The sequence below is a fragment of the Rhynchophorus ferrugineus genome, unplaced genomic scaffold, assembly GCF_030347505.1.
Source record: "Rhynchophorus ferrugineus isolate W39M unplaced genomic scaffold, kcgeb_rfMv2 rfM8, whole genome shotgun sequence".
Classification (NCBI taxonomy): domain Eukaryota; kingdom Metazoa; phylum Arthropoda; class Insecta; order Coleoptera; family Curculionidae; genus Rhynchophorus; species Rhynchophorus ferrugineus.
Window position 1 is genome coordinate 9,996,669 of NW_027472587.1, and position 18,579 is coordinate 10,015,247.

The following is an 18,579-nucleotide window of genomic DNA, read 5'->3' on the forward strand; positions in this document are numbered from 1 at the left end:
TCGTGGAGCTATAAAAGCGGACGTGGCTAGTTATCGAGCGATTTTTCCGAAACAGTACAAAAGCAATTAGAAATAATAACACAACCGCTTTAAGAGGGTTTCCGTTTGCACGAATATAATATTTAATTATAAAACTAATATTACGTTATAATGCAATTTTATTAAATTGGATTACCGACAAATCACTGTGTATAAGATTTCATACTCGGGTCTTAATATTGATTGAACGAATCGAATCCAGATAAGTGCATTTTCTTTGGTGGTTCTATATCTACGTGATTTTTAAGACGTTAATAAAAGGTTGGGACTTACTTGGATCAATAATAAATATGTCCAATAGTATTTTTAAAATATTGTTCATCTCTAGCCTTTTCCACCCTCTTAAATGGTTCCTTAAAAATGATAGTTGCTCATTGGGTCAATTAATGACGGTTTCATTCATTTTAGACTTCCAGTTACTCATTTTCAGAATGTTTCAGAGGCATTTTTCTTCGATTATAAATGAAAATTTATGAATGGCAACAGTTTTTCAATGAAAATGCGATATTATCTAAAATTTATGCTTTAGAGCTATAACACATTGGCTGAAAAGTTCCAAGCCTAATACATAGATGGCGCTAGTTTTATTGTATTCGTCCCCTTTTCAGTTAGTACTAGCTTTCAAAACAAAGGTGTTAAAATTTCATGATACTCTATTCATAAGTTTGTGAGTTACTTTACTAAGAGTGACACTACTTCTGTTACTTTCAAAATAATTGATCAAAAACAATTTTGTGTTTTAATTTTACACTGATGCTTATTGTTGGGAAAAAATACCTTTCCAGCGAAGCATTGGCTTGAAAAGTGTTATAAGCATTCCGCTCCATAAGAAACAATAATAAAACGTTGCTTTGCTGAGTTCAAACGGGGTCGTAGAGATATTAGCGATATTGTTTTCGATGAAAACCACGCATAATACTACATATAATGATGATAGGTGCTAGCATCATGTGATAGAGGTGACAGACATGTTCCATTCCATCAGTTCATCATGAACAGACTGACGCTTGAATGAAGCTTGCAAATTGTACTCCATTCGTGGAACCAAAACGTCTTCGCTTTTGTACGTGCATTTCGAAATTGTGGCTTCGATGGCGTTGTTCATTCATGTTTGGTTATATTACTTGACGGATGCCTGAATCCTCAAGCAAAATCAGCGAAATACCTCGGCATCCATCTCGATGATAGGTTAAATTGGAAACATTATGTTGGATAAAAGGCAGAGCAGATTAGACTCAAAGTCGAGAAACTGTACTTTTTTGTCGGATCAACATGTCTTAGAAGCAAAGATATTGGATTATCACTTAATCATAAAGACAATTTGGACCTATGGGGTGCAAATATGGGATTGCACTAAAACATCAAACCAACCAGTAATCCAACGCATCCAAAACGAAGCTCTACGATTAAGTACCAATACTTATTGCTACGTAACAGACGAAGAGCTTCACGATGACTTCGAAATCAAATGGATATACGCAGTGATCCAGTGAAGGAATGTATCTAGACCATGTGCGACCAGGAATTTTGCCATTACCAATGTCAAATTGATTAAAGTCAATTTATTTCATTGACATTAAGGTTTGCTGGAGTCAATATTCGCTCAACCAAATATGATGTTTGTAATTCTCAGCAATGTTTGGGAAACCATTTCGATGAGTTTGCTTTGATTCAGCAAACTGACAAAAATTGACCGGAAATGTGTCCAGACGCGATAGTGCCAACAGGATGTTTTCAATCACCAACGTCAAATGAATGAATTTCGAGAAATTGTTTGGAAAAAACTTCTTCAATCGTTCATTCTGCGATTTGACTCACATGTTCATATTTAATTTCATCTTTTTGTAGTGTTTCTATAAAATGAACGACTTAAACAAGCATAAAATTCTTCGGCTGGCGTTGATTTTGGATTACTGGCGATGTTTGTTGAAAATCACCTGCCAATAGAATCATCACACCAATAAACCGGTGATGGTTGTACGTGTATAAGGCGTTATTGCGGTGAATTAACTGCGATTAATAAACATTTCTGAAAAATTTCACTCAACAAACTCAAAACTGAATAGACCTTTCTCAGAACTAGATAAAATGTTCTAATTTTCTGTACAATTTTCTTAATTTTTTTCCCATAAGAACCTTCTATGAAGTATTAGAAAGAAAATATGAATGAAATCGGTAAAGTAGTTCTGAAATCATGGCGTGACATGGCTTAATAGGGATTCATTTTTATATATCTGAAATATATTTTATGTTAAACAAATAAATTTTTTTTTCTATGAATATTTTTACTTTAACTATATTTATATAATCATTTAAATTCTAATTTTTGCCGGCATGGTGGCGAAGTGGTAAAGACGATAGGACGGTCCTCCTGTTGTTGTGATAGCCGCGGATTCGAATCCTGCTGGGGCATGGTCGTAAATTTATGTTGTCCCATTGTCCTAGGCAAGAGTGTAAAATCCGACAAGGAAAATGATCCCTGTCACGCCAGTAACCAGGCTGGGTGAGACCGGATGTCTTCTGGGATGATTTCTAAATTTGGTCACTCGCCAGTCGGTAGACTTAATGTTGAGGACCGTGGTTCGCAGCCCACGGTAAACTGTTGGTCCAGTCCAAATAAACCCCTAGTTGGTAAAAGGAGACTTTAAAATATATTTTTAAAAATATTTTAATTATTAATATATATTGCAAGAAATTATAAAGTTATGCACAGTCTATTAATGTTCGAGCTACATACATACACATATACATGGACACGATTCTTATCAAAGAAAACTTTAATAGTTATAACCTTGGCGGTGTTTCCGAATAGGTATAATTTTAATATAACAATTAGTTTTTCACCTTATACATAATGCATTTATTGAAATAGGTAAAAATTACAGATAGCGTGAAAGAAGTTTTGAATATTTTTAAATTTCATTTTACGTATTATTGTTATTATTCGCTATACCATTTTGAATATTTATAATATTTAACAAAAGAATATATACCCTCATTTTTAAAAATATATTCCTTTCAATAAGGATGTCCAATATTTAACCTAATTTTTAACATTCCCAAAATTTTTTGTTCCAAGTTTCATCCAAATGACATTATAATTGTTTGTGATTGTTTAATAATATACATGGAGATTTATAACCATTTTAATTTGGTGAAAAAATGATTCCGATTCTAAGTACTGGCATTTTTCTTGAGGTATGTTTCATTATTTTGGTTTTATGGTATTGATAAGAAAATATAAAGTAAATGCGCACTCTACGGTTACCCAAAAGTATATAACAAGAACAAGGAATATATTTTGTATTACTGAATTCTATAATATAACAAAAACTGGCCCTATAGCAATAATATACACGGTTAAAAACGTTGCACAAGACACGCGTTTAACATAAAATAATGCATATGATGCAAGCTTGCATATTTTTTTGTTTGAGATAAAAGTTTTTATCACTGTAATTCCCTGACCTCAACTCGTTATCATCATCGAACTTTCTTCCTGTTTGTTGGCGAACGTCACTGACTCATTGAATTCCATCAATTTCTTTTGGCTTGACGACGTCAAACCAAATTTAACCACCATTTCCTATTTATTATTCCACCGAATCACTGGACTGGAGTGGACTGTTATGAAATCGCTATTCTACTTCGGTACCTGATATCTGTTAATGGCTGTTGTTATCGGTTGCATCACTAATCTATTAAAACATAGTATAAAACAACACGTAAATATAATTTTGCTATATACCTTTGTCAGTTTCTTTGTATTTTTGTAGTAATTATAAAATATTAATAGGGTTGAAAGCATTTAATAACTTTTTAAATAATGTGTACTAAATATTTATAACTTTTTGTTGCTAGTAGTAAAAGGCTGGATAAGATAAACTTCAGATAAACCCTAGTTAGTAAAAATAAAAAGAATTAAAAGGAATTTAAAGGGCAGTTACCTTAAAAAAATTAAATACAAAACGTGACCAGAAAACGACAAAAACTATTTTTAATGCCAGTTTGGTAGATTGGTTGTTGTTTTTTGGTTGCTGATTGATTTGGTAGATTTGATTTGTTGTAAACGTATGCTTGTGGATGTCTAAAATGTGATTGTCCATCGGAACGAGTGTAAAATGCGAGAAGGAAAATAATGATAGTTAGTCAATCAGTTTTGGTTTCAATTGTTTAAAAGTGGTAATTTTTATGTCAATGACAAAGAATGGCTTGGAGTACCAAAAGTGTTCGATGACAATGAATGGCAAGACTCAAATTCTCAAGGGATTTTTTTTTCTCAAAGTACAGTTTAGGAGTTGACGAATCAACTATTTCCAAGAGTTTACCTGCGATGGGAAAAATCCGAACGAAGTGACAACCACACGAATTGTCTGAAAAGAGATCGCTGGTCTGCCATAAGTTACTCCAGGGGAGACATTTACATCGAAACCAAAGCGAAACATTAGTGTCAGCAAGGTATATGGTGGTCTACATCGAAGTCTATTGAACGTGTCGATAAACAAATTGTTAAAAAAATAAGAACAGCAATAGCACACATCATAAGAGATGCAGTCATCTTCTTGCATGACAGCGCTCGACATAGCGTCTTTTGATTACGCTTGGTACAATATGGCTTGACTGGCACACGATTTCAAAGTGCTAACATGCTAAATCGCTGCCAAACCAAACCAAAACTAAAATCGTTCTGACGATATTGTATCCAGATATTTCCAGAAGGATGGAAAAAACCTGAATATATTTTGATTAATATATGTTATAATATTTTTTTTTCTATAAATGTATTTTTAAAGTGAAAAGTTTGTTGGAATATATATAGGCACTTATGTAAAGATATATAAAGATATGACATTTGAATAAAAAAGAAAAATAACACGTTTGATTATATAATATAGTTTTGTCAATCAATTCGGGAGTAATTCCCTCCATTGAAAATTTTAAACCAAATGAATCTTTGTGTGAAATATTCTGCTGTTTCTTCAGTTGTAAACTATGTGCTAATAGAGAAGCAAGAACTTTATTCAATTCAGCTTTTATCTCTTTTGGTGTTAAGCTTTCTATGAGTATGTACTATATTGAATCGCAGGTCTGAAAATTTTCATTTATAACAAACTTTCTTGCTAACAATACGACAATAAAAATAAAACCATCACTTTACTGGAATGTTTATGAAACAGATATCTCGTGAGTCATAATGTTTACTTAATACAAATTCTGGAAAATCCGAGAACTTTCTTGTGAAAATAATAACGATTTTCGTCAAGCTTTTAAATACGAATTTGTTCGTATACATTTCTCTTCTTATATTCAGTACAGTATCGATGGATCACATAAAATTAGATTATATATATATATATATATATATATATATATATATATATATATATATATATATATATATAATGAATAAAATGTTGCCAAACTTGTTGAAACAAAACGTTTAAAATCGTTACCCTCTACATCTTCTTGATGGTCTGACTCAAAATTGTTTTCACGCTTTAATCATTCGAAAATAATACATTTAAGAAACTGGTCTCTACGACACTGGATTATTGGAAAAGGAAGTTGGGCGAATTAACTATAAAAGTGTCGATATCGTTTTCCGAGAAACAGGGTTTTGTGATGGCCTTTCTAATTCGGACTAGTAAAGCGAACGATATGGTAAAATATAATTGCAATGTGGGCGTCTGTTTTATCAAAGGACTGGTAATATTTTAAATCCTGACTGATATCTACCTATATATAATATTATAATAAATGCGCTATACTGTTTTTAATTTTAATTGCCATTATTTCCAGTTCCGCAGAAGTTGCAATATGAGGTAATTAATTTTTTTCTGGTCTTTTACCTAATTGAACTTGATTAGTTAAGTTTAGTTCAGCTTTTAACTTCGTTGTTAATTAAGTTTATTTTTCAGTTAACATTGCGGAATTTTAATATATTTAATAACTGCAGAAATCTAACCTGATAGGTGGTAGTGAAGAAAACAATTATTTATATGAGGACTGTGAATTTGTAAAATCAAATATTTGTTTTGAAACACTGTATTCATTACTGCATTTCTAAGTTTTTTTTAAACGCATTTGTCTCTCAACGTAGGAAAAATAATAAGTGATTTGGTTTTACGAAATATTCAGATAGACATTTTTACTAAAGTTTTCATGTATATCTTCATTCATGTTGGTTTCAGGTATGAATTTGCCAGGCCTGTGTTGTTACAAAGTCATTTTATATTTGTCTCTTGCATAACAACCTTTTTGAAATTACTGAAATTAGTATCGATAGTGATCTTTTATCATAGATTCTTTGGTTTTAGTCTTATATTTCGCTGAAACATTAAAATCTACATTTAGGAAAGTGAAGGCTGGTGATGTAAGGAATGCCAGTTTTTTAAAAATATTCTCAAAAACGAACATTCAGATTTGAAATTGTATGTGCAATAATCATTTATTTTTATTGTGCTCATCTTTTAATCAGTAAAATTACGGGCTTCTTTTTCCTACAGCAAGCCAATATTTAGTCACACCATGAAGAGATTTTAGTGGCTCTGGAATTATTTACACACCGTATCGCAATATATTAAAAAGATAAACGGATATTTTATTTTTGAAGTTGCTGAAGAATTTTTGATTATTAGTTTGTATAAAATATATATAACTTCTTTTTGAAAATAAGTCGATTGTTGAATTTGTTCAGTTTCACAATAAAAAGTGATTGTTTTAATTTTATAAAATAAAAATAAAAGTAGATTTATATATACTTTTTGTTTCTAGTAAGAATTTAATGAACTTATATTTTGTTTTGCTTACGACTTCATTGATTTTGCGATTTTTTAGTTCACAAATTTTGATATGCACTTGGTTCACAAGCTTACAATAATAATCTGAGTTTATTCCTTTACCAGATTGGAGATAATGCACGAAAAATATATTTTGTATCCCAAAAATATTACTTTCCGAGTTCTGGCTACGAAGTTTTTGGTTTAACGAAAGATCTTATTTGTAGACATTAAGAATCTCCTTTTTCGCACTCGAATTCTTCAAATTAAACTGAATAAAATTCAATCATGAAATAATAGTGGTTATCTTGATATTAAATTGGCTTCGAATTTCCAGTTTTGTTGTTGATTCGTGTTGGAGAACCTAAAATATCGTGATAATAACTGTATACGTACAGGGAATTGAATCTGGAGATCATCAACAGCCTACTGAGCAAATATGTTTATTAGAAGGTGTCACCCCCAATGCCACGCTTATAATCACCCTGGATATTACCGGATGCTTTTTCAGTAGGGGTTCGCCTGTTCAAGCTGCATTAAAATATTGACTACGAAACTAAGGGTGAAAAACTTGGGGTAGGGCTATAATTGTTCATTTTCGGCTAAAACGGTTTTGTTACGTTTCGAACTACATTCACGCGTTAGCTAGTCCATGTCAAGGGTATTTATACGATATTCGTTCTTATTATTATGTACGATATCTATGTTAAATACTGTCCTATCTTATTAGTATTAGCCCACATAACAGGTATAAATTAGAATTTATACACATACGGAGAATTTTAATATTGTCTGACTGTTATCTATCGAGTATAGTGGATTATTTGTCTGTACAAGGTCACCATTAGTTTCAACAATCATTATATTTAATCAAATGTTTCGTTTAATTTAATGGTTCTATTGTTTTTTTTTTGTTATTTTGTCGAACATTATTTTTATTTATTTGTGGTTCTTATTATTATGAATTGTATATTAATTAGCACTAATTTATAATTTTAATAGCTTGTGAAAGGTTAGTAAGAATATTGATTCTTTTTTTACAATAAAACTAAGTATATATCTATGATTACCCATTGGTCATTACATAGTCTGTACAGTAATAATAGTCATGTGTTAATAAACACCACAGGTTTTTCTGCTAAATGTACATAAGACTGCAATATTAAGATGGAAAGAAGTCTCTCGTCTCTAATCATCTTGATTTCGAAAGTAATAATCCTTATCTGATGGTCTAAGTAATCATTGATATAGTATCTAGATGTATCTATGCTATAGTATCAGGATAATACTTCCTAGGGTTTTGTTCTGAAAACTTATATTCCACTAGACAATGTCGGTTTTAAAATTTGCTTTTTATGTATGGATAATTGAGATTTACTTCCAATTAACCAGAAAATTTCTCTATTCTATATCCAGTTCTTTTTTTTTTAATGTGTTTAATCAAATAGGTTCCCAAGATATTTAGTGTCGTTACACTATGGAATGTCAGGGTTATATTATATATAGAGATATATTATACACATATTGTGTATTTCGTTGTTGTGTGCAGTTTGATTATTGGTAATTTCAATATGCACCGATTTGCTTTGGTTAACTTTTATTTTTAAAATTATTTTATTATTATTTCGATTCGAACAACACGTACCATGGTGTCATCACCAAATGTAGCCATGTTTATATATTCCATTTGTAGTATATGTTATAAAAGTGGTGTAAAGTGGATAAACGGTTGGCTCTTATACATTTTCCTATAGTACACTTGCTTTAGTTTCTTTTATAATAGAATAAGTTTTCTCTTGTTTGTCACTAATAATTTTGGCTGAGATACAAGAGTATAGAAGACTAGTGTATTGCTTTTGTAACTGAAATTTGTGGGTTCTGCATGCCAAACATTGTCGAAAGATTGGACTACGTCTAGGAATATGACTGAGCTGACTTTTTATTTTATCTTCGTAGGATTTTTCAATGAAGCCTATGATTCTATGGACCTGCTCAATTCTTGAGAGCTTGTTCATAAAATTAAAGTGATGGACAGATATTAGGATTTTTCTTTCTATAGTTTGGTTTAATCTTGTCTATAAAAGTGTTAAAAAGATTTAAGTTTTAAATTCAAACGTCTTTCAAAAATCTGGAGCATATTTTATTCGAAATTAGTCAAGTTAGTAAATTTTATAATTCTCTTTTTTGGTAGATTTTGCAACACTTTTTGCCCTTTCTTAAACCAAGGTCCTGCGATTTCTGTTGGTTAATTTAAAACTTTATAACTTTTACAAAATTCAAATATAATACTTATAATACCAATATACACCATACAAGTTCCTGTGGCTTGGTTCGCTTACATCTTCTGATTTCCTGTGCGTTGTCTACTATTGGATGTCCATTGTGAAACTGTATTGCTTGTGATTTAGTAAATTTATTTCATACTTTAATCATGAGTTTTAGTCATCGAGTTGTTCTTCGTTAGTTACGTAGCGATAAGCATTGGTAATTAATAGAGAAACTCTGTTTTTGTAGCCTTGTATTACTAGTTGTTGCTAGAACCCATAACGAATGTGATTCAGAGTGTTCCAATGAACTCGCCAAACAGTTAAATGTGCGCGATGACAGTGAAGTGCGTAGGCTCAAACACAAACTATCCGACGATTATAGACACGTAGCATGAGTAATAATCTTTAGAGTAAGCTAGAAAAGTTTTTAGAATAAGGTGGGATAAACTTTAAAAGGAGTTAGAATAGACTTACTCAAGTGATCTTCTACATGACAGGATAGTTATATTATATAACTGAAATCATAATATAATACTTAAGTCCTCACGGGCAGATTGTTGACGTTCTAGGAGATTAATAAAAAAATTGTTTAAGATGTTTTTATTTCCTGGTTGGTTTGGTTTTGTTTTATTGTAATTTTTTATTACTTTTAATTTTTCCATTGCCATTTCTTCAATTTATTTAGTTAGAATGCAAATATATGCACGAAATATTATTTAAAAATACTAAACTAACTTCATTTCATACTCTACCAATATTATTGATATTTTGACCTGTTTATGATTACAGAACTTTTATTTACAAATATGGCAAAAGAAAAATTCGTACATCTTTTTATGTATTCAATTACTAGTAAGCCGGACGACCATGTGTACGAAGTAAATCTTGTAGCGAATTCAGAAATCGTCACGGGTGCTTAAATGTATTTTGTAATGTTGCCTATTCAATTATTTCCAATCGAGTATTGGCTAATTGATCGTCGACATCGGAAAAACCACAGATATTAAAACTTAATTAAAATATAATGACGCGTTCTTCCCACAGATAAATAAATTGGCAATACGAGTACGCCTGTTAGTCCAGTGACGAATCCCGCGCTCTTCGCGAATCCGTCTCGCGTCATTAAAATGAAGCTTTATTCTCTCCGAGCTTTACTAATATCTATAAATCTCGTACCAGTTACGAAACCAAAATACTGAACTGAAGAAGCCAGAACTGAGGAACATTAAATTTAAATAAAATGTTACGAAGTTAAAACTTTTTTGGTAAAATTATTTATTCTATGTTAATCTAAATCTATATCTAAACCAGAAAATCGATAAATTAAAATGATTTACATTGTGAACAAATGGTGCTGCTGTGTATTATATCGCATCAGGTACATTCTTAATAGCGTTGGGAACTATCGATTGAAAACAGTCGAAACAGTCGATAGTCGCAAAACTGTCGATAGTCATAAAAATAGCGACTGAAAATAGTAATTACTATTTCCAGTCAAATGCACGGTTCGACTATTTTTTCCAATCGTGATGTCAGACGAAGATGTAGGAATTCTTGTCGGTATAAAATGTGAGATATGAAAGGATATAATTCAGGTAGTGTCATTTTATGGGCTTGCCAAAAATCCAATGGGTTTTCTAAACGCTCAATAAATTGCATTTCCAAATACTGCTTAATCTTTAAAGTTGCTACAGTACTTGGAGTTTCTATTTCTATTCATTCTAGCCATTTGTTTTATCAAAATATCTCCAGATGTCAATACATTCTTGGTCAGCAGTTGTGTCTTGAATTTCTAGTTGTGGAACTATATTGGTATTTTTTGAAGTTCGAATGGAAGATACCTCTTTTTGATAACTTTTTGTATCTCCTTAGCATTATTTGGAAGACTAAATCGTGCTTTTTTAAATCTAGGATCTAAAAATGTGGATTTCCTGCATATCGTGTTCATTTTTAAAATTGCCAGCCTTTTATTGATGACATCTCTTGACATTTTCCCCATTCACTTGTTAAAATCCTGTATTTGATGGAATATTGCAGTCCTCTTATTAACGGTATGATTAAAGACATCGTGAGATACCTTTTACCAGATTACTCGGTGATCATTATTTCAATGGACTTTAAAAGTTGAACACATTCTGTTAAGATAGTGCATTCATCGACAAATAAAAACTGTGATACTCTTCTTAATAGCCATCAAAATAATTTGTTGAATAGTAAAATAGAGTTTTCCTATCAGAAAATGTATTTATTATAAATATTTAATATACTTTATTCACCTCTTTACCGTTAATGTTTTTAAAAGAAATTTAACAACTGCTACTGCAAGAAATTCTTCAAATCTTTTGGAATCGATGCAATTTCTGAAACCTTTGGAACCTAATTTAATACTAGCGTTCCAAAATGCCACTATATTAATTTACAATATATAGTTATTCACAAGCAAACTACAAAAAAAAACATAAAACCACATATATTACATATAAATCTATATAAGAATAAATTCGGTGCATTAGTTTCAAGGTCGCTGGTGGAACAACAAGGCCAGAACGTTAAAAATCAGTCGAATGAACTAGTAGAACCAAAAATAGTAACTAAAAGTAAACGACTGAAACCGTCGATAGTAAATTGTATTAAAATCAGTCGGGCCGAAAATAGTGACTGAAAACAGTCACTAGTAAAAACAGTCGAACCAAAAATAGCGACTAAAACAATCGATAGTAAAAAGTAGTCAATTACTAAACAATCGATAGTTCCCAACACTAATTCTTAACTAACTTTATGTTGAAGCCACACTGGCAGGCTTTACTTCTCAATATGTATCATTTCGTCGAAATGTGAACAACACAGTTTTACTTTTTTGAACATCATTCTTTATTTGATACTGACTATGATGATATATAGAAATCATTGAGTCAACAATATTCTATAAATAAAATCGTCCTCCCACAAGTCCATTTTATGACATTACTAGGAACTATTAACCTACGATATACTACAAGAATATAGATAATAAATTGGTGAATCGTATGTCTGGCTTTAACGCTGTCGATATTAATTCACAATCACTTTAGGGTCTAGCCCTTGACGCCACTGGTGTTATAACATAATAGTGGGCATACAATTTAGGGTGTGTTTATATACTCGTTGAATGGGACCACCCCTTGATTCGGTCTCCTGGCTGCAGAGGCTTAGACCCATCGTCTCTGGTGTGCCGCCCATTAGGAGAGCTTAGAAAAGCGATACGGACGGAAGTGCTCGGCTGATCGATGAAGAAAGATTATCATCGTTATTTAAGATATTCTTCTGTTCGACATTTTGATATTTCATATTTTTGCATTTACATAATATCATTTTTGTTGAATAAGTAATGTATCATCTAAGAATTATAAGATTATTGCAAAACGCAGTTCAGTATTAACATTATAATAATTAATTAACAAACATATATTGGTAAATACTTTAAAATTAATTCATAATGATATTAAAAATATTTTACATATATACTTTTTTTTATTTAATACCTTAAGTTATTGCTTATTGGTTATTTGTTTTTACAACAACTTAGAAACTATGTATTATAACTATACTATCTTAGTATATATAGGAGAACCCATCGGCCCTCACTTAGTCTCTGTGGTAATAATGCTTATGTTTTAATTAATAGTACAGTTTTAATCTGATAAATATGGTTCATTGCACTATTATATAAAATGGTGTGATTCTTTTGAGCTTTTGTCTTGCTAGATTGTCATCCAAATGTTGCAATACTTCGGTATTAACATGAAAGTGAAGTTTCTCCTCGTGTATCTTTGTCTTTGTGTAACAAATTATAACCATAGAATCTGGGTGCATCTACTACTATCAAAATAGTTTTTTTACTTTTCATTATAACTTCGTCCAAACTAAAAAAAAAAATATTTTATATATGAAAAAAATCTGATATGAAAAATTTCGATCTTAAAGTCACTTCTTCATCCTTTTTTTCGGTACGTGATAATTTTAGTCAAATATGGTCAGATACCATCCGATCCTAAGTATATATTTGCAGATGTAGGTCCACCGACAGGTTCCGATCCGAAGAGTTAATAACTATTTACCCAGCGAAGTCAAAAAGGGTTTGTTTTTCGAATTTCTTTGCTTTTTTTTCTGAAGTTGTCCCCGAAACTGACCGAGAAATATTTTAGAGTAGATTAACTGTAAAATATTTAATCGGTTTATACCTCAGCTTGGGTTGGTCAAATGCACTTAATATATCTACCTGGAGAGAGAATAGTAATTGAAGGTAATAAAATTAGGTTGTCACTTCTTGGAAAGAGGTCAGCGATTTGTTTCGGTATAAAATCAATTAAGTCAACGATAACCATTATATCCGCCTAATATATATTAAACTAAAAATATTAACTTTTGGCAGAAAAAAACGTCATAAATATGAACATTCTTGACCAATACCAGGAATTTTCAACTAGTAATACCCGACATTTCAATCAGGAATTCTATTAAAAAGAGACTCAAATATCTTCAGATGTAAATTATATTATGAAATTACAATTCGTCGCGTCTTGTCTCGATTTCCGTGCTGTAACACGATCGAGAAGACTTATCGTACGGTTTAATATAAGAAAGTAGACACAAACCCCTTTTAATCAATGAACACTCTATATCGGATTTCGGAATTCTTATCCAAAGAGGGTGGCTTCCAATCCAAATCCAACAACAACTATATCTCTCTGATCTTCAATTACACTGTGTGATAATTATTTTTTGTTCTATAACATTAAGTAAAACGGTTTTTTTTGTCAAATTGTACCATTTTAAAGTTATGATAGCCGGCTTGGTAGCGCAGTGGTAAAGGCGATGGGACGGTCCTCCTATAGTTGCGATAGCCGCGGGTTCGAATCCCGCTGGAGCATGGTCGTAAATTTATGTTTGTGATTGTTTAAAATTTGTGAATATTCTAGGCAAGAGTGTAAAATCCGACAAGGGAAATAATCACAGTCACGCCAGTAATCAGGCTGGGTAAGACTGGATGTCTTCTGGGATGATTTCTAAAGTTGGTCACTCGCCAGTCCGTAGGCTTAATGCTGAGGACCGTGGTTCGGAGCCCATGTTAAACTTTAGGCCCAGTCCAGATAAACCCATAGCTGGTAAAAACTTTAAAATATATATAAAAAAGTTATGATAATTTTTTTAATTAATCTCCTAGAACGTCAACAATCTGCCCGTGGGCAATAAGTATTATTATAATTTGAATTATATAATATAACTATCCTGACATGTAGAAGATCACTTCAGTAAGTGATCTACTGTACACATTATAATCTACATCTTATTCTAGATACTATTCTAACTTAGTTAAAAGGCTATCCTAACTTAGTCTAAAAACTACTCTAGCTTATACTAGAGATTATTAAATCTCACTCTATGTGTCTATTAATCAGTTCGTATGGTAGTTTGCTTATGAGTCTACGCACTTCACTGACATTGCGCACATTTAACAGTTTGGCGAGTGCATTGGGATGCACTAATACTCTTTCAGAGTACTTCGCACTAACATTCCGAATCACACTCGTTATGGGTTCTATGGGGATATCGCGTTGAATGAGTTTGTTGGACACGTAATATGGGGCTTCGACCATGACTCGCAACACTTTATTCTTTAACCTCTGGAGGATATCTATGTTAGATTTGCGAGTAGTACCCCACAGTTCAATACCATAGGTCCAAATGGGCCTAAGTATTCACTTATACAGTAAAACCTTGTTATCAGCCAGTACATTTGGTTTAATATAATCCCAAGCTGTTTGCGTTTTGTCACTAAATGTTTTTTCCATGTCAAACCTCGACCTCGATGAAATTGATTTGATACAACACGTTTTCAACCACAATTCGACTTTGTTAAGATGAAGTGGGAAGTTCCGTGTGGCTGATATTGAATCTTCGTGTGATGATAAAACCACTGTATCATCAGCATATGTTGAAATAGTAATGTTTATTGAGATCTGTAGGTCAGCCTGAATATATTGGCTCTAGGTCAGTCTATTCGTTCTGGTGAAGGTTATGATGAAGAAGTTCTTTTTGATGAACACATTTTTTACATTTGTAACTCGACAGATTGGTTCTGTTCTTACATGGAACTAACTTCGAAACTGATGATACGTCCGGAATATATATACTGTGCTATTTTTTGCATTTATGCCGACAACATTTATGGAACAAATTTAGCAACCATCTACATGCTTTTTCTGTTCTCTCCATAACGTTGGCACAGAAGCTGCTTTCAGTTTTCTGAATCTATTATTAATTTGGATTAAATGACTAAAATATATATAAAATAAACCAATAAAAATAACAAATTAATAGATATGAATTATATATTTATAAAAATACTTTAAAACTAGCCAAAATAAATTGAACACATAATAAAGAGAAAATGTTTTGAATATTAGCTTCATAGCTTTCGATTTAATTTTCGAAATTTATATATTTACTGATTTTTTGGATGCAGCGATAATCAGTTTGAAAGAAAATCATTATGTATTATATAAAATTGTAAATGATTTATAAATAAAATCGATGTTTTTTTATGTTACAGTCGCACAATGACGAGGAAATGAGTGATGGTGAAGCTCATTCTGGGGCAGAACATGATGATCCTGATAGTTGTGACGAAATTCGTCGACACGGTTTGCTTGCTGACCATAATGATGTTCTTACCAAATTGAAAATGCAAGTACGGGACATCAATGGGAGGGTAAGCAATGGATTATTTCCATATATTAAGCAGGTAATTTGGAGAAGTTAGTAAATGAGCGCATGTTTCGTGTCCTGTAGTAAATGTCCTTCCCTCATTTGTTGGAACAGTGTTTTGCTTATTTTAGTGTCTTTTGTGAATAATTATATTTGTTTTGATATTCTCATGGTTTATTCTGGTCTTTCCTCACAATCCTCCTGATGTTTTCCAAAAATGTATACACCTTCAGTTTGTTCTTTTTTAATATGAGATAACTTTCCAGAAGTGGAACAATGGATTTATACTTGTAAAAGTGACTTTTAATTTTCTCTCAACTTTTATATTAATATTACAACGATTTTACAATCCATAGATTGTTATTTAAGTGTTAACTTTTTTCTATTAATCTCCTAGAACATCAACAATCTGCCCGTGGGCAATAAGTATTATTATATGATTTCAGTTATATAATATAACTGTCCTTTCATGTAGAAGATCACTTCAGTAAGTCTATTGTAACTTATTTTAAAGTCTATCCTAACTTATTCTAAAAACTATTCTAGCTTATTCTAGAGATTATTAAATCTCACTTTATGTGTCTATTAATCAGTTCGTATGGCAGTTTGCGTTTGAATCTAGGCACCTCGTAACGTAATATAGGGCATCGATTCGCAACACTTTATTCTGGAACATCTGGAGGATATCTATGGTCTTCTATGCGTTCACCGTCTTCGGTGCTCATTTCACCACATCTAAACTTAACATGACAACCCTTGATGGTTGATTTTCCTGGGGTAGTGTCCGGAAACTCATCATCATTGCATCAAGCTAAGTTTCTGCTTCAACTGTATTTTTTTCTCTTCAAAAAACAATATTTTATCAACACGCGAAATTCCTTTTTTCACAATTAGAATGCTTAAACTGCTATTCACAAAGTAATAACCCGACAACTGTCAAATTTATACACGCATCTTTTCAGGGTTCGGGCTAATTAAAAAACATTTCATTCTAGTAATGCCATCTATGTATCAGGCCAGGGACTTTTCATTTGGCCTGTTACTATTGCAATCGCTTTTCCCCTAACCGTTTATTTTTATGTTCAACTTATTGGCTCAATGTTGCTATCAATCTCATTCATGATTCACGCCACATTGTCGCGATATTCTAAAATAGATAACTACGTGAAGTGTACTACAAAAATTAACTGGAGTATGATCCTGTATTATTTATGACGGACATATATCTTCCGCCTACAAACTAAATTAATAAATGCAGCGCTGTACACGAGCACCAGACGACTATATATTGTTATAACGCATTATAAATTTGATGGAAGCATCAACAGTCGTAAAATTTTCCTACAAAATAATTTATTAATATTCAATGTCGAGAAAAAATATGTATTTTACGGCCATTAAAATCACACGTTTAATTCTGAGAATGTGTTTAAAAATATACGATAAAAACAAGTAGATATTATAATTAAGCGTTAAGTTATAATCAAACTAATTTAATTTATTTGATTTATAATTAATTTTGATTGAACTTTTGAAGCATAAAATTTATTGAGTCCTCATGAGTGTGATGTAAAACAAAATCTTTGGAATGTATGAAATGTATTAGTTAGTATGTGGCTAGTGTGTGTTTAGTGAAGTGTCCTATTCCAGACCAGCGAATGATTTAGGATAACGGGTCAATTGAAAAGTTCCTAGCTTACCATAGAAAAAACATTTTTTTGCCAAAATTATTATTTTTTAATTCAACATAGCTCCCTTCAAGGCTAATACACTGATTATAGCCAACCTTCAGTTTTCCGATACCATTTTTGTAGCACGATTTATCCTTTGCTTCAAAATAGGCCTCGGTTTCGACGATCACCTCTTTATTCGACGAAAATTTCTTCCCAGCGAGCATTCTTTTGGGATCTGAGAACAGGAAATAGTCGCTGGGGTCAGATATGGATACGGTGGATGAGGAAGCAATTCGAAGCCCAATTCATGGATTTTTGCCATCGTTTTCACTGACTTATGACACGGTGCATTCTCTTGGTGAAGCAGCACGTTCTTTTTCTTCAAATGCTGCCGTTTTTCGACGATTTCGTCCTTCACACGATCCAATAACGCAATGTAATAGTCTGTCGTTGATGGTCCTTCCTATTTCAAGATAGTCAATGAAAATTATTCCATGCGCATCCCAAAATATCGGCGTTGTTTTTGGTCAAAAGTGATCTCGCGCGGTACCCACTTTGCACAGAGCTTTCTCATACCCAAATATTCGTGAATGATATGATGTACACGTTCAGTCGATATCTGTAGAGTGTCTGCTATTTTATTCAATTTCAATTTACGGTCATTCAAAATCAGTTTGTGTTTTTTTTAACAACAGAGGTTGGTTTGGGCGTCCACTGCCTTCACCGTCTTAGGTGTTCATTTCACCACGTCTAAACTTAGCATAGCAATCCTTGATGGATTTTACTGGGGCGGTGTCCGGGAACTCGGCATCAAGCCAAGTTTTTGCTTCAACTGTATCAACACGCAAAATTCCTTTTTATCCATTTTTTTCAAAATAACAAAAGTTTCACTCAGAATGCTATAATTCACAAACTAATGATCCGACAGCTGTCAAATTTGTACACCCATCTTTTGAGGGTTAGTGCTAACTAAAAAAAACATATTCATTTAATTCTAGTAGCGCCATCTATGTGTCAGACCGGAGATTTTTGAATTGACCTGTTAGGTTATTGATGAGTCAGTGATTGCTTTCG

At 32.1% G+C, this 18,579-nt stretch overlaps 1 protein-coding gene across 4 annotated transcripts in view; it reads left to right on the plus strand.

Moving 5' to 3' along the window:
• retn (retained) overlaps positions 1–18,579 on the plus strand; it is a 265,375-nt gene that overhangs the window by 74,484 nt on the left and 172,312 nt on the right. For 3 of the 4 annotated variants that reach the window (XM_076411354.1, XM_076411356.1, XM_076411355.1), the window contains exon 2: positions 15,678–15,869. In XM_076411354.1, coding sequence (XP_076267469.1) covers positions 15,678–15,869 — 192 coding nt within the window. The remainder of the gene's footprint in view (positions 1–15,677; positions 15,870–18,579) is intronic. The other variant, XM_076411357.1, reaches the window with a different exon arrangement.